Raw genomic sequence first — 27153 nt, 5'->3', positions numbered from 1 at the left:
TAAATGAGATGCCTTTACCTGCATATAATGCATCAAGTGTACTATGCCAAGCACTGCTTGTGTGTGTGTGGGGGACCACAGGGAAACTCACCTCTTCCTCTGTGGGCCAGACCGAGCCTGACCAGACATGATGAGATATTCTGCTTACAAGTGTAATATTTCAACAGCATGTATTCTACCTTGTTAAATAGGATGACTGGTCATTTAAGAAAACATCAGCTATTCTAGAATGTAATATTGTACTTCATATGCAGTGCTGACCAATTCAGAATCTCCTGATGATTGCACGTGCTTCAGTCTAGAAGATCACATACCTATTTTCACAGTATATAATGTTGAGGTCCATGTTGACGCGTGTTACAAACATGTGGCAGTCAATGCGGACTTCATTGATGGTTGGCGGAGGGAGCGCATGAGCCACAACTACTAAGCCCATCACCTGTCCTGTACCAGAGCGACCATGAGACAGAGACACGCGGAGTCGCAATCGTCCAGTAACATGGATCACCTAGAACATACAGGAAGATCAGTCAGTAAAAATTAGAAACAACCATTTAATTGATATAATAAAGAGATGAATAGTGCATTCAAAGGGTAACATTTAGAAATAATTTGAGGAAGAAAATAGCAAAATTCTATAAAATTGTCACTGGCTGTTCCAGCAATGTGGACATATGGCTACTTTAGCCCCTCACTGACTGTGATGTAATGTGTTGGCCAAAGTTGCGACCAGTTACCTGCCTAAACTAACCAGATGATAAAGATGAACTGGGGAGACTGGCAGGGACCAGGTAGTCTTAGAAGAGGATCAACACTGATTGGTAGGATCAGTAAAACTTTTTATGTTTAAAATCTTCTATGCATATATTTTTTTTAATTCAGGTGTGAAAAACCTCATTATTAAATAATTCACAGGGTAATTGATTATAAGACAAGTAGTGATTAATATAATTAACATAATCAATAGTGCAGTCTTAATCAAAGAATGAGGATAAAAATTATAGAAGAAACTCCTTAAAGATATAAATAAAGATAATTGGAGAGCTGACTTCAAAAATTAAACATGATTTTATTGATACAATAAAAGGTAACATACATAGAATCATAGAATCGTAGAGTTGGAAGGGACCTCCTGGGCCATCTGGTCCAATCCCCTGCTCAAAGCAGGATTCGCTAAATCATCCCAGTCAGATGTCTGTCCAGCCTCTGTTTGAAGGCTTCCATTGAAGGAGAACTCACCACTTCTCCTGTACACAAAAATTATTGAGGAAGGAAATGATAGGATTCACAATAGAAGCCCTGGGAATGAGGCGTTAGGGGTAAGAGGCAGTATCACAAATTACAAAGTGCCGGTGCACAGACTACAGAATTTCCAGGGGCCAACCCCAGACGCACGTCTCGCATAAACTTTCTCAAGGGCTTCTATTGTTGATCCCATCTATTCCTTCCTCAATAATTTCTGTGTACAAGATTATGTATGCTACTTATTATTGTATCAATAAAATCATGTTTCATTTTTGAAGTCAGAACTCCAATTATCTTTATTTAGATGAAAAACTTCATTGGAACTGAGGGGCACAGAAGAAAAAGAAAACCTGTTCTAGAATCAATGGAGCAGTGGCAATTGGAGGAGGAACTCCGTTGAAATGTAAAAATCAAGTGAAAGTTCCTGTTTAAGAGAGTTGGGATTATTTTTTGGTGGCACTTCCATTGCGCGCTTAATTTTGCTTGGAAGAGAAAATAAAGGTTCATATAATCAAGGACAGGGTGGCATGAAAAGGCAAAAACATGAAGCAAAGCTGGTGGAAAAAAACAAAAGTCAGAAATGTAAAAGAAGAGCTGGTCAGTAGGAGGCAGGGTGCCGCAGACCAAATAATCGGAAGACTAGCCGAATACAGTAAGTAGATTCCTCTCTGACACATGTGGGGAGTTTTGCTGCTGGATTGCTCGTGGCAAGAAACACATCAGAGACTCCTGTGGTACTTTTATATATTTCAGCAGCTAAATCTAATATGACACTGAAGGCGGGAGGGAGCCGATGTACACATAACATCAGGAGCAAGCTCCCCTTCCTATGACCTTAACTGTTATTCAGGAAACTGTGGTTAACGACTAAGCAGCCGGTAAGATCTCTATACTGTTCCAGACATGAAATGGTTAATGTATGATCACGGAGAATCAACCTCACAGGAGAATGTGGCGGGCATGTGACTTTCTATAGTATGCCATGAAGGAAGCAGGGTTGTCCATTACTTCTATCTACTTTTTAACTATTCATGTTAGATAAGGTCCCTTAGGTTATGTGCACATGGTGATTATTTGCATGAGATTTTTCTCCACCAAAAACCAGAGTGTTGGCCGGCAAAACGCTGGATAAAATATGTTCATTTTTTACGCATTTTTACAAGAGGCTTTTGTGAGTTTTGAATTGAATTTTTTCCCATTCATTTGTTGGAAAACACTTTTAAAGCGCTAAAAAAACTGACATGTTGCTGATGTGAAAAAACACTTTGATGGTTCAAATCCGAAAATAAACAGTAAGCAGCTTGTTCAGCAGATTTCAGATATCTCATTCACTTTGCTGGTACTGTAATGTGCAGCTTTTTTACCCTTAAAAAAAAACAAGAAAAAAATCCAAAATGAGCACATACCCCATCGTTTGTAATAGTATTGTACATGTAAATAACACAGGATACCTATTTAACACTACTTTGATAAAAAAAAGCATAAAATCCCTCCCACCACGACAAGGTGTACCCAATCAGGGTTTGGTCCTATCCTAGTATTAAAACCTTACCTTGTGTCAGCCAACCTCATTGTGAATAAGGGCAGAGCAGGATACAGGCCCGATATAGGACTGTCCCAATTGGGTGCACCTTGTCGAGGCGGGATGGCTTTTACGCTTTTTTGATCAAAATCATGTTAACAAAATACCTTTGGGTTATGTCTGTTAAATCGCCACAGTGTGGATGTGCTCTTACACAGTGCACTTATACTAACTTATGCTCCAGATCACTTTTTTGGTTTTGCTTTTTTTACGCTTGAAAACTTCTTGGAAAAAATACAGCAAAAACGCAACGTAGGAACAAACCCTTAATGCCAATTTATCCATGACTGAGCATGTAGCCAAAATTGTAGTATGGATGTTACATACACAAGACACCTATTGATGGACAGCTACTGCATTTAGGTACCAGCAACTAAGACTCATTATAGACTTCCATAGTTGATTACAATATCTAAGACTCTATTCACATTGCATTTGACTGATATGCTCTGTGTGCATTTCTTCGTAATACATTTGAGTGATGTGCTCAGTGTGCGTTTCTTCAGATTGCATTCTAGGGATATGCTCTGTGTGCGTTTCTTCAGATTGCATTCTAGGGATATGCTCTGTGTGCGTTTCTTCAGATTGCATTCTAGGGATATGCTCTGTGTGCGTTTCTTCAGATTGCATTCTAGGGATATGCTCTGTGTGCGTTTGTTCAGATTGCATCCTAGGGATATGCTCTGTGTGTTTCTTCACATTGCATCCTAGGGATATGCTCTGTGTGTTTCTTCACATTGCATTCTAGGGACATGTTCTGCATGCGTTTCTTCATATTGCATTCTAGGGATATGCTCTTTGTGCGTTTCTTCACATTGCATTCTAGGGATATGCTCTGTGTGCGTTTCTTCACATTGCATTCTAGGGATATGCTCTGTGTGCATTTCTTCACATTGCATCCTAGGGATATGCTCTGTGTGCGTTTCTTCACATTGCATCCTAGGGATATGCTCTGTGTTTGTTTCTTCACAATGCATCCTAGGGATATGCTCTGTGTGCGTTTCATCACATTGCAATCTAGGGATATGCTCTGCGTGCGTTTCTTCACATTGCATCCTAGGGATATGCTCTGTGTGTGTTTCTTCACATTACAATCTTGGGATATGCTCTGTGTGTTTCTTCAGATTGCATTCTAGGGATATGCTCTGTGTGCGTTTCTTCACATTGCATCCTAGGGATATGCTCTGTGTGCGTTTCTTCACAATGCATCCTAGGGATATGCTCTGTGTGCGTTTCTTCACATTGCATTCTACGGATATGCTCTGTGTGGGTTTCTTCACATTGCATCCTAGGGATATGCTCTGTGTGCGTTTCTTCACATTGCAATCTAGGGATATGCTCTGTGTGTTTCTTCAGATTGCATTCTAGGGATATGCTCTGTGTGCGTTTCTTCACATTGCATCCTAGGAATATGATCTGTGTGCGTTTCTTCACATTGCATCCTAGGGATATGCTCTGTGTGCGTTTCTTCACATTGCAATCTACGGATATGCTCTGTGTGCGTTTCTTCACATTGCATCCTAGGGATATGCTCTGTGTGCGTTTCTTCACATTGCAATCTAGGGATATGCTCTGTGTATTTCTTCAGATTGCATTCTAGGGATATGCTCTGTGTGCGTTTCTTCACATTGCATCCTAGGGATATGCTCTGTGTGCGTTTCTTCACATTGCATCCTAGGGATATGCTCTGTGTGCGTTTCTTCACATTGCATTCTAGGATATGATCTGTGTGCGTTTCTTCACATTGCATCCTAGGGATATGCTCTGTGTGCGTTTCTTCACATTGCATTCTATGGATATGCTCTGTGTGCGTTTCTTCACATTGCAATCTAGGGATATGCTCTGTGTGCGTTTCTTCACATTGCATCCTAGGGATATGCTCTGGGTGCGTTTCTTCACATTGCATCCTAGGGATATGCTCTGGGTGCGTTTCTTCACATTGCATCCTAGGGATATGCTCTGTGTGCGTTTCATCACATTGCAATCTAGGGATATGCTCTGTGTGCGTTTCATCACATTGCAATCTAGGGATATGCTCTGTGTGCGTTTCATCACATTGCAATCTAGGGATATGCTCTGTGTGCGTTTCATCACATTGCAATCTAGGGATATGCTCTATGTGTTTCTTCACATTGTATCCTAGGGATATGTTCTTTGTGTGTTTCTTCACATTGCATCCTAGGGATATGCTCTGTTTGTTTCTTCAGATTGCATTCTAGGGATATGCTCTGTGTATTTCTTCACATTGCATTCTAGGGATATGCTCTGTGAGTGTTACTTCACATTGCAATCTAGGGATATGCTCTGTGTATTTCTTCACATTGCATTCTAGGGATATGCTCTGTGTATTTCTTCACATTGCATTCTAGGGACATGCTCTGTGCGTTTCTTCACATTGCATCCTAGGGATATGCTCTGTGCACTCCTTCACACTATCCATGCAAGGGATTTGCTCTGTGTATTTCTTCACATTGCATTCTAGGGATATGCTCTGTGTATTTCTTCACATTGCATTCTAGGGATATGCTCTGTGAGTGTTACTTCACATTGCAATCTAGGGATATGCTCTGTGTATTTCTTCACATTGCATTCTAGGGATATGCTCTGTGTATTTCTTCACATTGCATTCTAGGGATATGCTCTGTGCGTTTCTTCACATTGCATCCTAGGGATATGCTCTGTGCACTCCTTCACACTATCCATGCAAGGGATTTGCTCTGTGTATTTCTTCACATTGCATTCTAGGGATATGCTCTGTGTATTTCTTCACATTGCATTCTAGGGATATGCTCTGTGAGTGTTACTTCACATTGCAATCTAGGGATATGCTCTGTGTATTTCTTCACATTGCATTCTAGGGATATGCTCTGTGTATTTCTTCACATTGCATTCTAGGGATATGCTCTGTGCGTTTCTTCAGATTGCATTCTAGGGATATGCTCTGTGCACTCCTTCACACTATCCATGCAAGGGATTTGCTCTGTGTATTTCTTCACATTGCATTCTAGGGATATGCTCTGTGTATTTCTTCACATTGCATTCTAGGGATATGCTCTGTGAGTGTTACTTCACATTGCAATCTAGGGATATGCTCTGTGAGCGTTACTTCACATTGCAATCTAGGGATATGCTCTGTGAGCGTTACTTCACATTGCAATCTAGGGATATGCTCTGTGTATTTCTTCACATTGCATTCTAGGGATATGCTCTGTGTATTTCTTCACATTGCATTCTAGGGATATGCTCTGTGAGTGTTACTTCACATTGCAATCTAGGGATATGCTCTGTGAGCGTTACTTCACGTTGCAATCTAGGGATATGCTCTGTGAGCGTTACTTCACATTGCATTCTAGGGATATGCTCTGTGTATTTCTTCACATTGCATTCTAGGGATATGCTCTGTGCGTTTTTTCACATTGCATTCGAGGGATATGCTCTCTGCATTTTTATACGTGTGCCACCGTACACACTATGGTCAGATACCACCGTCACTGACTCTCTTTGTAACCTAAATTAATTTGTGGGATCTATTGAAGACACTGACACATACATGGGGAAATGGACTCGATGTAAAAAAAACAACCAATCACCACAACTAGGCTGTAGATATTTATACTGGAGTGCATGAAGAATGTCGACCCAAGAGCCATGGGCTGGCAACTAATGACTGTTCTTAATGCCCGTGTAATGCTGACACTTTACATCTCTCTCCTGGTAATAGACAGTGGTTATAACCTCCTTCTCCTAATCACTTTCTATCAAAACCCATAGGATGGGCAGTTTGTGCTCCTGCAGCACCGATGCCAGTTTTTTTCCGCTCAGAAACAAGCATGATTTGTGCTTCTCTTTTTTTATGTCTCCCGCCTCAGGAGAGAGGAACCATCCTGATTCTTTATACACTGAGGCTCTTCAAAGACACCTTTAGATTGTAGGGAGCCTGGGGGGGAATTCTCTCCCAGACACAATTTGGAAGCAACATGAAGGCCTTGAAGTTGAAAAGCAAAGAAGAGGGAAAGAGGGAGGACAGAGGGAGCAGGGCAGAGGAAGGGGGTGTGGGACAAAGGCTGGAAAGAGTCCCCCCCCCCCCCCCGCAGTCCCCTTCACTCTCCCTGTGAAAAAAAAGTCCTATTCAGAGTATTACATATGACAGAATCGAGTCTTGCCTTTATGCTGTGATAGGTATGACCTTCCATTTAGTTTGGGAGACAGTATAATAGAAAAAGAAGAAATAAAAGTAGACCACGCATATACACGCGAAGTAAAAAGAAGAAGCAACAGACACAATCAGATCACAGCCATAGATACAATATTGGAAGAGCACAGTCATGAATTAACATCACGACAATCACCGACAATGGATCAAATTACACTTTAAATCTGCGATGACCTCAATATGTAGTCCAATGCACCAAGAAGAACCTATTGTCCTCTCTCCTAAAAACACTGTCTTTTTCTCCTACCTGTAGAACTTACCTTGAACCCCGAGGATTTGATATGCACGCCTCTCTTGGTCAGTGTTGACTTCATCCGAATGAAGAAAGACCTTTCTAGAGAGTTGTCCTGAGGGAGGATCCCGGGGCTGGAGGACTCCACTACAAAACAAAATGGATAGATGTTACAACGGACTATAATCCTGTCCTACGTCTACACCGAGGAAAATAACAGATTTAGAGCTATCCATAGGAAAAGATGGGTCTATTCTCATCAGCACCTTGGATTAACGAAGAACATTTAGAATTAATCTTACTATGTGCTGTCCCTACAATTAATACCACCCTGATGAAAAATTACAAGTGCGAAAATTATCCAAGCATATCTTCTAATAATCACACAGACTTTAATTGTGGAATCATTAGGTTCTGTAACGTGTATATGTTCCTCAATGTGCATTGAAGGGGTTAATGAAGAAAATACATCAACGCCATGAATTGGGGTTAAGTATCCATTGCTCCGCCAGATAATTCTCTTCTCTAATCCAGTGGAATCAAACCTATTTCTTTTATCACAGGGCTCCCATTTTGAATTAAACAAGCTCATTAGTTCTAATCAAAAGCTTCAAGATCAAAAACTGGAGTGTCGGCTTCAGATCCAGCTGGTTCTAGGATCCGAAGCTCTGCTTCACCAGAGAATGGGATCACAGGAGCCTCACGGTGGGGCGGGCCAGAGGAGATCGGGAAAACATTACACGTCCTCACTAGTGCAAGAGGAAAATCTGTTCGGAATCAGGTGTCAGACCCATTCGATCGCATGTCCACACGGTGATAACCGAGGTTATCTGGGTGGAAAGTCAGCCCGTGAAGCTTGTGTTTTGGCAGCTGAGAACATGTCTCTTTGATGGAAAAAAATAAACTGTGAACATCTCGACCCTTAACTCGTGAAAAAGAAAAAACGGGGACTGATAAAAGGTAACAAGTTCAGGGTTTGCTTTTTTTGTTTCACTTTAGTTTTTCTTGTAAAATAAATGGGGAAAACGCACATCCCCACTCATCTGACAACCAGCCATCTAATCCGTCCTGTGAAATTGAGTGGTGTTTCTGCAATTGTAGGCTTCAAACAGACAGACCCGTTATGGCTCCATTTTCATTACAGGTGAAAAGGGCTTTATTAGACAACAGACAGAAAGAAAATAAGGAATTCTGCCTTACTTCTAGAGGGCAATATCCCAAATCTAGGGCACTCGATCACTTTCATGATGGTCTGCAAAGTTAACGCAGCTGTATAGTACAGGGGTCCAGGAGACTGTGTGTATCAATGTACCGGCTCTATGAAACAGCCCACCATGCAGTATGTCAACAGCTTTAATAACTGTGTATACCTTTGCACAAAATGTTTTTAATTGTTCATTTACATTAAAGAGGACCTCTCACTTCCTCCCAAAAAAAATGATTCTGCTGACTTTTTTCTGTTTTGCACTGCATCACTCCATTGCCGAGATATTCCTATGTCACTTTTGGGGCACAGTGTAGAAATCTCTGCTTGGAGTTTAACTGGAAGTCTGTACATGGTCTCCTCTGCGGCATATATTTTCATAAACGTGTAAAGAACAGCAAGTCGGCACTGCCAATAATACTGCCGATGTGAGATTGTAATGTCCATACTGCTCGTGGAGGCTGAACCCCGAGATCTCGGGTGCTAGTGCAGAAAACACAATGTATGAATCCAATGAGAGGAAAGAATAGCATAGCACTCACCGATCCAGGTGAAAAAGTCCACTTTATTTAGCAATCCACATTAAAACTTCATGGCCGGGAGGCTGGAGGGAGGAGTGAGCAATGTCTGATGACGGCCGTTTCGTGCTTACTACCTCCCTCCCAATTGTTGCTGATCACAGCTCATCGACTTACCTAGTACACTCCTATGCTGCCTAGCTGTGATTGGTAGTGTCTGGGAGAAAGGGATGAAAGAGCATGCCCAGAGAAGACACTGAAGAAATGCCACGTTGGACTACAAAACAGAGATTTCACATAGTGCTCTCCAGAATAAACAAATGTGAGTATCTCTGCAATAGAGCCACACAGCCCAAAACGGAAAAGAGCACCAGACTATGGGGAGCTCAGACATTTAAGGTAATTTAGGTAACCCCATTTTTGGAGCAAATGACAGGTCCTCGATAAACGCAAAATTAAGCAATTTTCTAAATCATCTTCATTAAAAATATCCATTAAATGACTAAGGTAATTATCTACAAACCAATGGTCGATCATTTACTAGCCTGTTTAGACTGAGTGACGAAACGTCTACAAGTATAGAATGATTGTTTATACAATCTTTCTGTGTGAGCAGAATATCATCTTATCGGCAAAACATAACGTCTTTCCATGCGGCCAAGTGCTACCAATAACAACTATTTTTGTATGCAAAGATAAAAATCAGTGAACCTAAATCTTATTCATCAGGTATTTGTAGACCTGTTTAGATGAGACAATAGTCGGGACTATAATTTGGAATCAGTGTTATTACGGATGTTCCTTCGAGGATTATTGGCTTCTTCTAAATGACCCAAAGTCCTTTATCTAACGAAGCGGTCTGCTAAAAAGATACAAACCTATCATAGCTCCTGCTCTTGACCACTCTCTACATCCCTCTCCATTTTCTCAATATTAATGCACCACTCCAGTGTTTTTTTATTGCCCCATCTTTTACCAACCATAGCTTTGTACTGAGCCTCATAGCCAAACATTGAAAAAGTGACCTCCCGTCTGACCAGAAGAGGCTGTGCGAGTCAGCTGCAGTCAGATGATGCAGGGGAGGACTGGAGTGGTGTCAGAAATGGCAGAAGACAGAGATAAGTGCATATTTCAATACACTAACTACACACAATTGGTAAAAGAGAGGGCAATAAAAAATGCTGGGGTGGGGTTAAGGATAACCAAGGGGGGTTGTTCACAGATTTGTAGTGGAGAGAGGCGAAAGCATCTAAAATTTTATGGAACAGTCAATACCGATATAGACAAGGAAAAAATCACTTGGAACAGAAATAAGTGCAATTACAGAAACGTTAGTGAGGACAGCAGCAGCCCCGATATTCATAAAGCTTTAATCGAGCATGTACAACAGGGAGAGGCAATCTCACCAGAAAAAAAAAGCTGAAATCTGACTAGGGCTGCAAACTACATATCGGGAGTCGGAAAAATGAATGAAGGAATAACTAAAGTTAGTACCGTAAATTTCATTATAACAACAACTCTACATTACATATATTTTAGCACCTAAAACCCTTTTCTGATAAGCGCCTTATAAACTGGTTAAAGGCAATTTACCTAGAATAATGACTTTTTTCACATCATGCACCAAATCAGGTGTACTCAACTAGATAAAAAAGTATTTTGATGTCTACTAAACAATAACTACAAGCTCTTATGGGGTACATATATGCCAAAAGCATGAGTACGGTATATGTTCTTGAGGTGTACTTTTTAATCCCCTTTGATGCAGCATATGTGACATCACTGGATAATTATAAATTCCAACATTACTCTGTATTTCCCATTGTACAGATTAATCATTGCCTTTAATTATATAATGTAAAGTTATGCAGTTTTCTAAAATACATTATATTTTAAAGGGAACCTGTCACCTGATTCATTCTTCACAAACCGTGGGCAGCCCTAATCTGAGCCTGGCTGCACGACTGACGCTAGGTATACTTTTCTCGGAAACGCCGACGCGTATAATTAGAAGATCTCCCAGTAGACTGACAAGTCTCTAGCTGTGGGAATCGGCTGACGGGTTCCCTTGAACTCCCCATCTTTATGCCAAGTCCACAGGAACATATGAAAAATTGTCTATTTTTCGTTCATAGAAAAAAACAAATTTTTTTTTCGTCCGTATGGTGGTCTGTTTGTCATCCGTAAGTCTGTGTTTGACACCTGTATGACACCGCTTTTACTTCCACAATTAAGAAAATTATGAAAGACCGAATACAGATTCCTATGTAAAATTTTCGTCAATACAAATGTAACAAGTATCACTTAGGCTGGTTTCACATTAGCGCTTTTTAAGCGCACGCACGGCCGGGGGTAGCTCCGCCCCCGAGCCGGCTCTCTGCCCGGCGTGCCCGCCCCTTGCTTGTAGCGCCACCTCCTAGCGCACAGCGGCGCCTGCGATCGGCGCACCCTATCTTTAGCATAGGGTGCGCAGATCGTGCGCAGGCCGTGCGCTAGTTGCGCTTTGACCTGCGCTGCGCACTTTTGACGGTGCGCCGTGCGCGCCAAAATCCGAAAAGTTTGATTTTGGCGCGCACGGCGCACCGTCAAAAGTGCGCAGCGCAGGTCAAAGCGCAACTAGCGCACGGCCTGCGCACGATCTGCGCACCCTATGCTAAAGATAGGGTGCGCCGATCGCAGGCGCCGCTGTGCGCTAGGAGGTGGCGCTACAAGCAAGGGGCGGGCACGCCGGGCAGAGAGCCGGCTCGGGGGCGGAGCTACCCCCGGCCGTGCGTGCGCTTAAAAAGCGCTAATGTGAAACCAGCCTTACATGGGTTTTTTGCCTCTGAATTTAAAGGGGTTTTCCACTACTTGGACAATCACTTTTTGTATGAAACAGGTCCCCTTTGAAAATAAAACCCAGTTCATACTCACATCCCAGACCAATGTCAGTTCAGCGATTATGTCTTGAGAGCGCTGCAGACTGTCACGCCGCGCTCACCTGGGGGCGGGACCTCGGCCCCGACGTCATCTCTTCTGGAGCCGCGGTCACTCCGGGGGTCCCGCCGGGTGCGCGCACGCACCTCTCGTACTTAGGTCCCTGTCTCCTTCACGTTATGTCTGCGTTTGCGCGCTTTTCTCAGTTCGGTCTCCAGGTCAGTCCTCTCTATGGTACTGGAGGACTTGACCCGGAAGCTCTCGTGATCATTTGCTATATCAGGCTACCTCTTCCTAGGGGAGGTGCCTCATTATTGTTGTGCTTCCTGGCTTGGTCTGCCGTGTCCCTGCCTGGCTGTGCGCTGTATTCGGGTCCCCTGCCTTGCACTCTGTTGTGCCTCTTGGCACACGCTCTGAACCTGCACTCTGCCTTGTACTCAGTTGTGCCCTCTGGCACACACCCTGCTCCTGTACTCTGTTACACCTCCTAGTGGAAACTGAAAGGAAAAGAGCGCAATAGGGTCTTATCCGAGAAAATAAGGATGTAAAACAATTAATTATACTCACCCTATGCAGGAGAGTAACAGGCATAAAGGAACACGGTCAGCTTGCTGCACATCCAAATGACCACGCCGTGGCCATAAAATCTTCAGATTCACAAGTAGAATTTTTTATGGATTAAGCGTGCGCTGCCAGACCATCACTCCTCACAAGTTGTGTGCTTAATTCATTTATTACCCAACGTGTTTCGAAGTTAAAAACCTCTTCCTCAGGGGATGACATGTACCTGGTACATGTCATCCCCTGAGGAAGAGGTTTTTAGCTTCGAAACGCGTTGGGTAATAAATGTATTAAGCACACAACTTGTGAGGAGTGATGGTCTGGCAGCGCACGCTTAATCCATAAAAAATTCTACTTGTGAATCTGTTACACCTCCTGGCACACCTGCTGCCTGACTCAGTGCTCTGACGTGCTCCTTGCACGCATCCTGCTTCACTCACACCCGGACGTACGAAGTCTCTGTATACCACGTGTTCTCATGTCCACGCTTTACACGTTCCTGCAGACACACTCACCCACTCGTGTCTCCTGTGAGCCGGCTGCCTGGTGCCAGCAGTCGTGGTACCTCACCCCCTGGGGCTTGCCCCTGACACTCCCTGTATAGGTGGTGGTCTTCACTAGGTCAGCTCGCCCTGGGAGGGTTGGTGCCACGACCCAGAGGGTCCACTCCAGGAGTCGTCACACAGACAATCAGCGGCCTCTATAGGGCTGCAGTACTCTAACCTCCTTCAGATGTCCGAGTTTAACAACGGGACATGAGTGTCGGCAGACCCGGTGCTGACATCGCTGGAAGGGAGCCGGTTTCGGAGGTGAGGTGTTATTATTTTCAATGAGACCCTTTTTCATTTAACCCCTTCATACAACATGATGTATTGTATTCTTACGTCATGGAGCGACTAATGAGACCCTTTTTCATTTAACCCCTTCATACAACATGATGTATTCTTATGTCATGGAGCGACTCAGGTACGTTGCAGCGGGCTCAGAGCCAGTGCCCACTCTACACAGGGCAGATGTCGGCTATATTATAAGGCCGACATCTGCTTCTGACAGCAGCGATCAGAGCGCCCACTGATCTCTGCTGTTAACTTCTTTGCAGCTGCAGTCAATCAATGACAGCAGTGCGTTGCTTTACCAACCGGGGGGGGGGGGGGGCCATGTCCAGGTCCATGCCTGTCATGTGATTCCTTCTGTAATGTCCTGTCTCTGGCTGGGTGTCAGAGGAGACTGTGATTTTTACTACTGTGATTTTACTGTATGCCATACAAGCAATTAGACACATGTTCAAGTTCCATATAAGTACATACAAAATAAAACACAGGGAAAAAAGGAATAAAAAATATAAGAAAATATGTTTATTTATGTGCAAAAATAAAGTTTTGGGTATTTGGAAAAGTAAAGGAAGAAAATGCTGCCCATTAGACGGGCGAGAGACTGTCAATGTTACTGGCTGTCCATGCCTACAAAGCGGAGCGATTTTTTGCAGAACGGAGCCATATGTACATGGAGAATGTACATATGTACAGTATCAGTGCTGTAATGTGAAATCACTGCAGCGTCAGTGACCGCTCATGTTCCAGCCATTGGATCAAATGGAAATAGGGACATTGATACTTTTCCATTTGCATAATAAAGAATATTTACAATCCCCAAAATTATGTATGCATATATTAAGTGCTTTCCATTACAATGATGAAAGATTCTTTGCAAGTGCAATATTGTTTAGGCAAGCAACAGACACTGCCACTAGTGGGCGACATACTACATTGGAGAATGCATAGTGTTGAACTGCTGATGTCGCAGCCACTATGTGTGGAGACGGCAGAGCATACTAAAGACTTGTTGCTGGAGGGTTAACAAGAAACCGTGTGCATATATTATATGTAAAATTAGAAAAATACCCACAAAACTTTGTTACGCAGTAATAAACTTATATGAATTAATATTAATGCAGTCACCAAATAGATCAGCGAGGACAACCATTACAATTTAAAGGGATTTTCTAGGATTCTAAATCCTAAGAACAGGGCTATACCGATTTTTTTCAACTGGGGCTTGTGTGTTAAAAAATAGTGATGCAAGTGGTCAAATTCTATGGAAACAATAAAGGGAATCTGTCAGCAGATTTTTGCTATTTAATCTAGGTACAGCAAGGAGTAGGGACAGAGACTCTGAATCCAGCGATGTCAATTATTAGGCTATGTGCAGTTGTTTCCTCACAATGAATGTTTTATTAGCAGGACATTATCACTGCACTGCCTAGACTAAATCTCCTGTGAGCCCTGGTCTGACCACGCCCCCTCCTCTGATAAGCAGCTCACTGTCAATAAATTGTGTACATAGAAAGTCTGGTGGGGGCAGACTTAGCTTTCTGAGCTCTGCTACATGCTACACTCTGATACTAGAACTCTGATTTTGTCACAACTGCTATACCCAGTAAACTAAGTGACACATTGCTGGAATCAGGGTTTCAGTCCTTACATTGTGCTGCTCTTAGATGGGGTAGCAAAAAACTGCTGACAGATTCCCTTAAAGTGGTATTGTCAAGTTTGGAAGTTATCCCTTATCCGTGAGATAGGGGATATCTTACTGTTCTCTGGTAGTCCAACCCCAAGCACTTAATTGATCTCGAAAACCGGGGTTCTAAAGACACCCATGTGAAAGGAGAGATGATCAACAATGTGCACTTCTGCTCCATGCCTTGTTATGGGAGTGCGGAAGACCAGCTGAGTGCAGCACTCTGCTATCTCCAGTGCTCCCACAAATTACCTTTATCTATAACAATGAGTCCCCATCGTCCTCCTCAGTTCTAGGTAATGAAGGTCTATCCAGAACCCCAAGTACCCCATATCTGTACACGTACACACACAATCTCATGGAGCTGTTCCACAGGAAACTAAAATAAGGCTTGAGTCTACGGATCATATAAAAGACACTCACTTTGAGACTTCCAAAACAATCATGTGCATAAGTCCATCATATTTAAGGGGGGGGAGGATTTTACTCAATACCATATGGTGGATATTATAATTCACTTTCTTGATATAAACTAAGATCATTTATAATAATTGTCCAAGGAGCATTCATGTTAAAAGCGAGTCCTCTACTATGAATTTTGTCTTCGCTGGTCAACGTCATGTTAGCAAGGTCCGAACAAAATGACCCCATACAGCCTGGTCTGTTCCCCACATGTCATTGTTGGATTGTATCTCATTATTAACACATCAGAATGATATCGACATAAAGGGGTTAATCCTTTCTCCCAAAATGATCAATGCAGAAGTGCTATATTTAATCGAAGCTACTTTGTGACAGTACCGGTAGCGCAGAGCCGTGGTGGCAGGAAATAGGTTAATAAGCAGTCTGCATGCACCAGCTCTGTGTAAATGCACTGCGTTGTGTGTGTATATTTCCTGGGGCTGTATCTTTTTGCCTTTCTTGTCTCTCTCTGTCTGCTCTCTCTCTGTCAGTACACCCAGTGGATTAACAGACTATTGAGGATTCTCTTTTAAAAGGAGCTCTTTTAAAAGGGTCAGATAAAGAGAGAGAGCGAGAGGGGAAGAGAGAGAGACTGTCAAAATGAGCCTTAGACAAAGATTTATTATAAACGATTTAAAGGGCTTAATGTATGTATCCCCAATGAGGCCTCGCAGCGATGAGAGGAGAGAGATGGATTGTGAAAGACGGCTGAGCGGAGGAGGGGGGCTGTTTCGCTGTTGCGCCCTCTAACACCCTTTTGCACACACATACACACAGCAGGAGCGAGGAAATGCATTCAATATTTCAAGACAGGAATTGTCCCCATGTCACAGAGACAAGTATCTAATGAGTATGTTAAGGGACGGCTATGTACACAATTCAAAAGATTTTTCTTTTATTAGCCGGACAGTGTAAACTTCCCCAAGAAGCAAAGTTTATACAATATTTAATACCATAATTGTCTCATCTTTTGGGGATGGATCCAGGGCACAGTAGGAGTTTGCATTATTTTTTTCTATTTTACATATCGCTATACATACCGTATATAGTAAAAAAAATTATTTCTGAAATCTTGCAATTTTCCCCAATGGTCAAATATCAGGCTCAAATTTTCTGCTCTTTTCATCATCCACATGGACATAGTCAGATTCACTTCAAAAAAAATATTTTCAGGGCATCCTCTGATTATAAATGGGGTGGAGATAACCTTCATTTATAGTGAATAGGGATGAGCGGACCCGTGGAAGTTTGTGTTCTGGCACCCGACCCAAACTTTATTCCAAAGTTGGGTTCTGGTACCAGAACTGTGCCTGAACTGGAACCTCATTGAAAATGTGGAGACCCGAATATCTCTCTCTCTCCTTTCAGGATCAAGATTTTCCATTGGTTACAAGAATACAAACTACTCCCACAAATGTGAGCCATGGATTACAAACAAGATTAATTCCTAACAAATTAATTCAAAACCATGTTTCAGAGTTTAGACTACAAAATCAATTTACTAATTAATATGAATTCAAGCACAGGTAAGTTTAATTATCAATTACTGAGGTGTCCAGCAGACAGTTGACTATTAAAGGATGTTAAAAAGAAAACCCCTTCCCATTTCATGCTGTCAGCAATGGTTCACAAGGAAGAGAAATGACACCTGAGAAAGAAAATACTTTCTTTACACAAGAAAGGTGAGGACTACAAGAAGATCAGCAAAGGTTTGCTTATCAGTCAGAATACTATAGCAAATGTGATCCAAAAATTTAACAAAAGTGGAACTGCAATCATCTCACAGAGATGTCCATGTTGACCACGGAAATTAACACCTCAACAGGAGCATCTTCTGATGAGAAGGGTTGAAGGAAATTGAGATGCAAATTCACTGCAGTTAGCAAAAGAAGTAGGAGGCCAAACCGGGGCGAGTGTTTCCCATGACACAATACATCGTACACTGTATGTGGGTATCAGATACGAAGGAAGCACCTCCTACAGCCCATATAACAAAAAAATGCCTATAATTTGTCAGGGCCCATGGAAACTATGAGACTACTGGGTCTCTATACTCTGGAGTAATAAGACCAAGATAAATGTTTTTGGAACCGATAGCTTCAAAACTGTATGTTGTGAGTAGTACAAAGAAAATTGCATGGTGCCTACAGTGGAACATGGTGGTGGCATGTACTTTATTATGGGGCTGTATGAGCGCTGCTGATGTCAGGGAGCTACATTTCATTGAGGGTATCATGAATTCACAGATGTACTGCTCCATACTGAAAGAGGAAATGCTGCCATCACTCAGTGCCTTTAGCGATGGTGATGATTCAAAACACACATCTAAGGCATCTGTTGCAGTTCTGAAGAACAGGGTGAAAGTGATTCAATAGTCAAGTTTCTCCTGATCTGAACCCAACCGAAACGCCTTATTGGGAATTCTAAAGAGCAAGTTGTCACCACTCTCCATCCAGCATCCAGGCTCTAAGGAGGATGCTCTTGAAGAATGGAAAAAGATAGATAGTGCGATGTCATCAGCTTGTTCATTCCTTGCCTAGAAGACTGGGTGCTGTCCTTACCAATCATGGATGTCATACAAAATACTACATGTAGTAGTTTTTGATGTGGGGTGTACTCACTTTTGCAACAACTAATTTGAGTAAAACTGAAGATTTTGGAATGAAAGCTACATTATTAACCTAACTTTCATGTGATGGGTCAAAGAAATGTTCTATAAGTCTCAGTCTTGCCAAAATTTTGAAAATTGATCTTGTGTTTAGTCAGATATTGATTAAAATCTTACTTTTCAAAGGGGGTGCACTCAGTTATGCTGTGCACTGTATATAGAGCCAAAATATTACTTATTATGCAGAGAATTTATTAAACACTTTCTATAGAAAACTGGCACAGGTTTTTACACAAACATTTGTGATTTTTGGAATTTTTCCACCAACTCCAGCACTTTCATCCAAGTAGTGGAATATGAATAGGTATATGAATAATGTGCCATCTTGATAAATTGTAGCCATGGCTACATTTGTATAATTGGTGTCATTGAGTGTTTATTTTTGTTGTTGGTGCTCGGGCTTAATGTCTTTCTGCCGCCGAGCGTCGCGTGGCCAAGATTTGTAGCCCTGGAGGACATTGCGCATCATAAGGTTGCCAGGCAGACATCGTGAACTTATGGAGAGCCATAACTTCTGAGGCCTGGATGCGGCAGGAAGTCCTGACCTACAGTCATGGCCAAAAGTTTTGAGAATGACACAAATATTATATTTTCACATGATCTGCTGGCCTCTGTTTTTATGTGTGTTTGTCAGATGTTTTTATCACATACAGAAATATAATTGCAATCATATTATGAGTAGCAAAAGGTTATATTGACAGCTAGAATGAGTTAATGCAGCAAGTCAATATTTGCAGTGTTGACCCTTCTTCTTCAGGACCTCAGCAATTCTCCCTGGCATGCTCTCAATCAACTTCTGGATCAATTCCTGACTGATAGCAGTCCATTCTTGCAAAATCAATGCTTTTATTTTGTCTGAATTTGAAGGTTTTTGTTTGTCCACCCGTCTCTTAATGATTGACCACAAGTTCTCAATGGGATTAAGATCTGGGGAGTTTCCAGGCCATGGTCCCAAAATCTCTATGTTTTGTTCCCTGAGCCATTTAGTTATCAACTTTGCTTTATGGCAAGGTGCTCCATCAAGTTGAAAAAGGCATCGCCAAACTGCTCTTGGACGGTTGGGAGAAGTTGCTCTTGGAGGACATTCTGGTACCATTCTTTATTCATGGCTGTGTTTTTAGGCAAGACTGAGAGAGAGCCCATTCCCTTGGCTGAGAAGCAACCCCACACATGAATGGTTTCAGGATGCTTGACAGTTGGCATGAGACAAGACTGGTGGTAGCGCTCACCTGGTCTTCTCCGAATAAGCCATTTTCCAGATGTCCCAAACAATCGAAAAGGGGATTCATCAGAGAAAATGACTTTACCCCAGTCCTCAGCAGTCCACTCCCTGTACCTCTTGCAGAATATCAGTCTGTCCATGATGTTTTTCCTGGAGAGAAGTGGCTTCTTTGCTGCCCTCCTTGAGACCAGGCCTTGCTCCAAGAGTCTCCGCCTCACAGTGCGTGCAGATGCACTCACACCTGCCTGCTGCCATTCCTGAGCAAGCTCTGCACTGCTGGTAGCCCGATCCCACAGCTGAAACACTTTTAAGAGACGGTCCTGGCGCTTGCTGGTCTTTCTTGGGCGCCCTGGAGCCTTTTTGGCAACAAGGGAACCTCTCTCCTTGAAGTTCTTGATGATGAGATAGATTGTTGACTGAGGTGCAATCTTTCTAGCTGCGATACTCTTCCCTGTTAGGCCATTTTTGTGCAGTGCAATGATGACTGCACGTGTTTCTTTAGAGAGAACCATGGTTAACAGAAGAGAAACAATGATGCCAAGCACCAGCCTCCTTTTAAAGTGTCCAGTGGTGTCATTCTTACTTAATCATGACAGATTGATCTCCAGCCCTGTCCTCATCAACACGCACACCTGTGTTAATGGAGCAATCACTGAAACGATGTTAGCTGGTCCTTTTAAGGCAGGGCTGCAATGATGTTGAAATGTGTTTTGGGGGATAAAGTTCATTTTCTAGGCAAATATTGACTTTGCAAGTAATTGCTGTTAAGCTGATCACTCTTTATAACATTCTGGAGTATATGCAAATTGCCATTAGAAAAAATGAAGCAGTAGACTTTGTAAAAATTAATATTTGTGTCATTCTCAAAACTTTTGGCCATGACTGTATACTGAAGAGGTTGCAGATGCAGTAAGCGACAATAGAAAGAAGAGAACCGGATGGCGGTCAGCGATGAGGTGAGTATTACATTTTTTTTCCCATCCCTGTTCAAACTTACATACATATTTGGGTTAGGAACAAACAAAAAACATGACAAATTAATTAATAGGCCTGCACTTACTAAAAAGTAACTAAACTTTCACATTTATTTATTTATTTAGAATTTTGTCCAGTATGGAAAGTTATGAAACTTTTGCAAATCACTTTTGTTTTTTTTTATGAATTGTCCTTATTTCTGTAAAAAGAAAAAGAAAACAAGTAAGCTGCTTCAAAACTCCTGATTTTTCCAGTATATATATGTCTGCCATCAGCGGCATTGATATCAGTATGTACTTTGGAGTACTGATGATGGCAGTGAAAGTGTCAGCACCTGTCTCCTTCTCTGAGCGTTATCAGGACAATTTCTTATACCCAGAGATAGTAAGAACTCAATGCTGAGCTGACCCTTTCACTGCCATTATTTGTACTCCAAATGATTTCATTTTGATATCAATGCAGCTGTAGGCAGGCAAATAGACTGGGGAAAATAGGGGTTTGGAAATCACTTACAAGAATTATTTTTACAGGACTGAAGACAAATTCCCCAATAAAGTGATTTGAAAGTTTCCTAACTTTATTTCCACTTGTTTATATTCTCATTATTCCTGATTTTCAATGTACAATTTAAAGGCTGCAGGCCTCTCCCATACACTGCCCCTGACTGTATCGTTGTGGTCTCAGTGATCTCAGGGGCCTCTCCGCTGTTAAAAACGAATATGAATAAAACTAAACGTGTCATTTTCTCTCTATCTAATGTTATTCCTCTGCAGCCATAGCCGTCATTGTGTATCGCACCATCTTCACTCCCCGAGCCTGTGTGATTCAGGACTCTCCTTCTGGACCACATGCTGTAATAACGATCTGAGGTATGAGAATCTGTCTTTTCCTGCTATATACTCTGATGTGTTGTATTAGGGCGCACACATAATAGAGGCTTTGTAAGCTTAACAGTGACTTGCTTAAACACACTGCCCAGGAACAAGCTCGGACTGGCCTACAGGGGAACAGGAGAATTCTCTGGTAGGCCCTGTGAAGGAGAGCTAATGAGCAGTGCTATTACATTTGATTCACAATTTGTAGGAAAAGGGTATAATCTAATAATTCATTAAACAAGCTAGTCAAATTAATATTATGTAGAAGTAAAAGTAAATGTGTACTAGGGTCAGGTTATTTTTGCACGTAGCTGAGCAGTGGGCCCCAAGAATCAATGTAACTGGTGGGCCTTTGCCAAGCCAGTCCAACACTGCCCAAGATGTATATTTTCTATTTACAGTATATTTTGTAGAGGCAAAATATGCTTTAAAAAGAAACTCAGCTCTTCAGCATTTGCATCCAATTAAGTGTTTCTTGCCACTGATTACACACCATGTACCCTTACTACCACTGCAGCCAATCACTGGCATAAACGGTCTGTGTCATACACACAGGCATTTTGTTGGTGTGCAGATGATATCTGATCAGCTGCAGCAAGTAAACAGAGACCAGCAGAACAGAAGCAATGGATGGTGGGGATCTAGGTGGGTATTTTATTCTCTTATTTTAAAGCTTTCTTTGTGTTTGCAAGAAATGTGTTTATCCTGGACAATGCTGTTAAACTTCATGTGTAGTTTCACACATAAGTTAACAGTTGATACTATATATAATCACACAAGCCGAGTAATTTGTAAACCCTTTGTAATACTTATCTTGTATTAAGTTATGACCTAGAATTCAGCTCTGAAGCCAACAGAATTGTGACTATAGCTCTGGAATATAATAATGGCTGTGACTCAGTAAAGCGGATTGTCAATCAAAGTGACAGGGTGTGCTTACATGGGCTGGGTGTGCTTACAGTGGCGTGGTGTACTTACGGAGGTGTGGTGTGCTTACGGAGGTGGGGCGTGCTTACAGTAATGGGGCACGCTTAGAGTGGTGGGGCATACTTACAGTGGTACAGTAATGGGTCACGCTTAGAGTGGTGGGGCATACTTACAGTGGTACAGTAATGGGTCACGCTTAGAGTGGTGGGGCATACTTACAGTGGTGAGGCATGCTTACAGTAATGGGGCATGCTTACAGTGGTGGGATGTCCTTATGGTGGCGGGGCGTGCTTACAGAGGTGGGGCATGCTTACAGTGGAGGAGCATGCTTACAGTTATGGGGCATGCTTATAGTGGCTGGGCATGCTTACAGTAATGGGGCGTGCTTACACTGGCAGGGCATGCATTTGGTGGCAATGAGAGATGCGTGCTTATGGTGGCGGAGTGTGCCTACGGGGATGGGACGTGCTTACACTGGCGGGGTGTGCTTACAGTTGCGAAGCATATTTGCAGTGGCAGGGTGGTGAGGCATGCTTGCAGTTGCAGGGTTTGCTTACAATGGTGGGGCATGCTTACAGTGACAGGGTGTGCTTACAGTGGTGGAGCATACTTGCAGTAGCAGGGTGTGTTTACGGTGGTGGGGCATGCTTGCAGTGACAGGGTGTGCTTACAGTGGTGGAGCATACTTGCAGAGGCAGGGTTTGCTTACGGTGGTGGGGCATGCTTACGGTGGTGGGGCATACTTGCAGTGGAGCATACTTGCAGTGGCAGGGTTTGCTTATGGTGGTGAAGCATACTTGCAGTGGAAGGGTGTGCTTACAGTGGTGGAGCATACTTGCAGTGACAGGGTTTGTTTACAGTGGTGGAGCATACTTGCAGTGGCAGGGTGTGTTTACGGTGGTGGGGCATGCTTGCAGTGACAGGCTGTGCTTATAGTGGTGAAGCATACTTGCAGTAGCAGGGTGTGCTTACAGTGGTGGAGCATACTTGCAGAGGCAGGGTTTGCTTATGGTGGTGGGGCATACGTGCAGTGGCAGGGTCTGCATACAGTGGTGAAGCATACTTGCAGTGGAAGGGTGTGCTTACAGTGGTGGAGCATACTTGCAGTGACAGGGCTTGTTTACAGTGGTGGAGCATACTTGCAGTGGCAGGGTGTGATTACAGTGGTGGAGCATACTTGCAGTGGCAGGGTATGCTTACAGTGGTGGAGCATACTTGCAGTGGTAGGGTGTGTTTACGGTGGTGGGGCATGCTTGCAGTGACAGGGTGTGCTTATAGTGGTGAAGCATACTTGCAGTGGCAGGGTGTGCTTACAGTGGTGGAGCATACTTGCAGAGGCAGGGTTTGCTTATGGTGGTGGAGCATACTTGCAGTGGCAGGGTCTACATACAGTGGTGAAGCATACTTGCAGTGGAAGGGTGTGCTTACAGTGGTGGAGCATACTTGCAGTGGCAGGGTTTGATTACGGTGGTGGGGCATATTAACACTGACAGGGTTTGCTTATAGTGGTGGAGCATATTTGCAGTGGCAGGGTGTGCTTACAGCGGTGGAGCATACTTGCAGTGGCAGGGTCTGCTTACAGTGGTGAAGCATACTTGCAGTGGAAGGGTGTGCTTACAGTGGTGGAGCATACTTGCAGTGGCAGGGTCTGCTTACAGTGGTGGAGCATACTTGCAGTGGCAGGGTGTGCTTACAGTGGTGGAGCATACTTGCAGTGGCAGGGTATGCTTACAGTGGTGGAGCATACTTGCAGTGGCAGGGTGTGCTTACATTGGTGGAGCATACTTGCAGTGGCAGGGCGTGATTACAGCGGTGGAGCATATTTGCAGTGGCAGGGTGTGCTTACAGCGGTGGAGCATATTTGCAGTGGCAAGGTGTGCTTACAGCGGTGGAGCATATTTGCAGTGGCAGGGTGTGCTTACAGCGGTGGAGCATATTTGCAGTGGCAAGGTGTGCTTACAGCGGTGGAGCATATTTGCAGTGGCAGGGAACTCTTACAGCGGTGGAGCATATTTGCAGTGGCAAGGTGTGCTTACAGCGGTGGAACATATTTGCAGTGGCAGGGTATGCTTACAGCGGTGGAGCATATTTGCAGTGGCAGGGTATGCTTACAGCGGTGGAGCATATTTGCAGTGGCAGGGTGTGCTTACAGCGGTGGAGCATATTTGCAGTGGCAGGGTGTGCTTACAGTGGTGGAGCATATTTGCAGTGGCAGGGTGTGCTTACAGCAGTGGAGCATATTTGCAGTGGCAGGGTGTGCTTACAGTGGTGGAGCATATTTGCAGTGGCAAGGTGTGCTTACAGCGGTGGAGCATATTTGCAGTGGCAGGGTGTGCTTACAGCGGTGGAGCATATTTGCAGTGGCAAGGTGTGCTTACAGCGGTGGAGTATATTTGCAGTGGCAGGGTGTGCTTACAGCGGTGGAGCATATTTGCAGTGGCAGGGTGTGCTTACAGTGGTGGAGCATATTTGCAGTGGCAGGGTGTGCTTACAGCGGTGGAGCATATTTGCAGTGGCAGGGTGTGCTTACAGCGGTGGAGCATATTTGCAGTGGCAGGGTGTGCTTACAGCTGCTGCTGCTCACAGTATAGTGATCAGTACCGAGAGCGATGACCGTAATCACCACCTGCACCTTCCCCATGACTGAAAGCCGGCAGCTTTCAGTAATGTGATCGGGAAGCACTGTAACACTTTTTACCTGAAGATTATCCCTATGTTTGCAGGTAAATAGTATTTTCCGACGTGGCAGGTTCCCTTTAACTGCATTCTATATTTAAAAAAACATTTTATCCTTAAAGGGGTTTACTGGGACTAAATGTTATTTGTGTGAAGAGTCCCAGAATTAAAAGCTAACAAACACAGTTATTCTCACCATCCCAAGATCCAGCGCTGCATCTCCACTGCCCCGCATCCAAATTTGACAGGATGCAGCACATAACTGACCCCTGCTGCCAATCACTGAGTTCAGTGGCTCATGCAGCCTACACTGCCATCATCACTGAGACAAGTGATTTGACTGCAGATATCACATGTACTGAAGTGGTAACGTCAACCTGCAGTCTGTCAACAAAGACCAGGGGCTGCGGCGGAGAGGAAGTGCTGGACCTGGGGAGGATGGGCAAAACTGCGTTTGCTACTTTCTATGTCTGCAACCCTTTAAGCAGAGAACTTTGAACCCTGAATATACCATGTAACAGAAAAAAATAAACCTGGTCACTGTAAAACTAAGGTTATCAAGCTACCCTTGGACTTGAATAAGTGATAAGACGAGATCCATATTACATAGTTCTCCCAATATAACTGGTTCCCGACCAGAGTCATTTATGTATCTTAATAATGTGCACAAGAAGTGAGTTCAGTAACTTAGGTGAGATCCCATCAATGTACGACACTTCCCTTAGGGAACTGGAGGGTTAAATTAAACTGATAGAGCAGTGAATTAACCTCCCCCTTGCCTTCCCTCAGCAATCCCAATGCGTTTTGGATGGTTTTATCCATTCTAACTACCAAAAGCTGCGATACCCGCCTGTCACGTCTAATCTTAATATAAAAAAAAAAGAAAAATTGAAAGGAACAAATTAATATGCAAATTTCATCAGCTTTGTAATAAAAATGTCCTTGGAAAAAATGCAGAATAAAAAAAAAAGAAGAGGAAGGAAAAAAAAAAAAAGGTACAGGACCCATGAGGTTTGGGGTTTGAATTATCACGGCCTCTGGATCCGGGATGTTGTTCGGAGAAAGAAAGGCCCGTTAGGAAATCAGGGAGGAGATCTGACTTGGAAATAATTATGATAAAGAAAAAAAAAAGTGCGCATGCAGGCAGAATAAATGGTTCATCTCCTCGCAAGGTCTCTGCTGCTTGCTATTCACTCAGAATTATCAGGATTCGTTAAGGAGGGGGCCACATTTATGGACAATTCAGCTGTTGTATGGGGGGAGGTTTGGTGGATAGATTTGAGGTTGCACGCATTTCATGTTTAGTTTATGAAACGACTTTTAGTAACTTGCTATTGGATTTGAAGTCACTGACATTGTGATCCCTATAATGCTCAAAATTTGGAACGACACATTCATGCATCAGTTCACATTTGTGTTTTTAGGGTCCCTTGTGTTTAATGGTAAGGAAAGTGCTTCGTATGTAAGGTACAAGGTACTATACCTATAAGGTATAGTAAGAATCTATGGGTTTCAAGTACAAATTCCATGCCTGGACCTGCAATCTAAATGCCAGTGGTGTCACATGTCAATACTATGGTTAGGAAAATTCTATGCCCAAAACGCGTTGGAACCTTTTTACGCTGTATTAATACGTTAGTGAAGTTTTATATTCAAATGGCTTGATACCTTCTTTTGCTTTGCCTGCATCTCAAGTCAACTAGGAGCTCTTACGTCTTGTGCCAAGGGTCTTCAGAGCCAATCTACGGGTGGAGTGGGTGAACTTTGTGCGCATCAGATACCATAACCATATATAATGTGATCACATGCACTGTGTGGCATTGCCTCTCTATAGTACTAGCCGATACGACCCCTGATGCAAAAAATTTTGGATGAAAATTTCATATTTTAATTCCACTGATACGACTACTACCTGTATTCCTGATAGGAATGGACATATGCAATCCGATGACAGCAGATGCTGGGAAGCAAGGTGTATACAAACATGCAGATTTATACACAGGTTTTACCGCTGTTAAACCCACAAACCCTGACATTTACCATACTGCAGGTGTGGCGAGGTTGAGTTTAACTGCATAAACACCCTGTAAGTAGGCTGTCATATTTCTTGTCAGACGGGGCCTTTTCTCCGCCAGAGACTCGCTATCTCTCGTCTCTGTAATTGAATTGCTATCGAGCCACAAGAGACAGCAGTACGCAGCGCTGTGAAAGAAGGAGAGAAAGCTAGCGCGGAAGAAAGGAGGAGGGGAGGCAAAATGAAAACAAAATGGAAATGTATATGAGAGGCCGAGAAGAACAGCAAACATAAATGTAGAGGTGAAAAAGTAAATGAGAAAGGACAGTTATGGGGTAAGAGACGG

The 27153-nt window shown here is 43.1% G+C and overlaps 1 protein-coding gene across 6 annotated transcripts in view; it reads right to left on the bottom strand.

Annotated features, from left to right (window-relative positions):
• Nucleotides 1–27153, bottom strand: part of NPAS3 (neuronal PAS domain protein 3) — a 586631-nt gene that overhangs the window by 63804 nt on the left and 495674 nt on the right. For all 6 annotated transcript variants that reach the window (XM_073577843.1, XM_073577841.1, XM_073577842.1 and 3 more), the window contains 2 exons: nucleotides 7301–7419; nucleotides 315–508 (listed from right to left, as the gene is read on the bottom strand). In XM_073577843.1, coding sequence (XP_073433944.1) covers nucleotides 315–508; nucleotides 7301–7419 — 313 coding nt within the window. The remainder of the gene's footprint in view (nucleotides 1–314; nucleotides 509–7300; nucleotides 7420–27153) is intronic.

This window comes from Dendrobates tinctorius, unplaced genomic scaffold (assembly GCF_039654945.1).
Source record: "Dendrobates tinctorius isolate UK_male_01 unplaced genomic scaffold, ASM3965494v1 ptg000057l, whole genome shotgun sequence".
NCBI lineage: Eukaryota > Metazoa > Chordata > Amphibia > Anura > Dendrobatidae > Dendrobates > Dendrobates tinctorius.
Note: the sequence above shows the minus strand (reverse complement) of the source record. Positions and strands in the feature narration are given on the sequence as shown.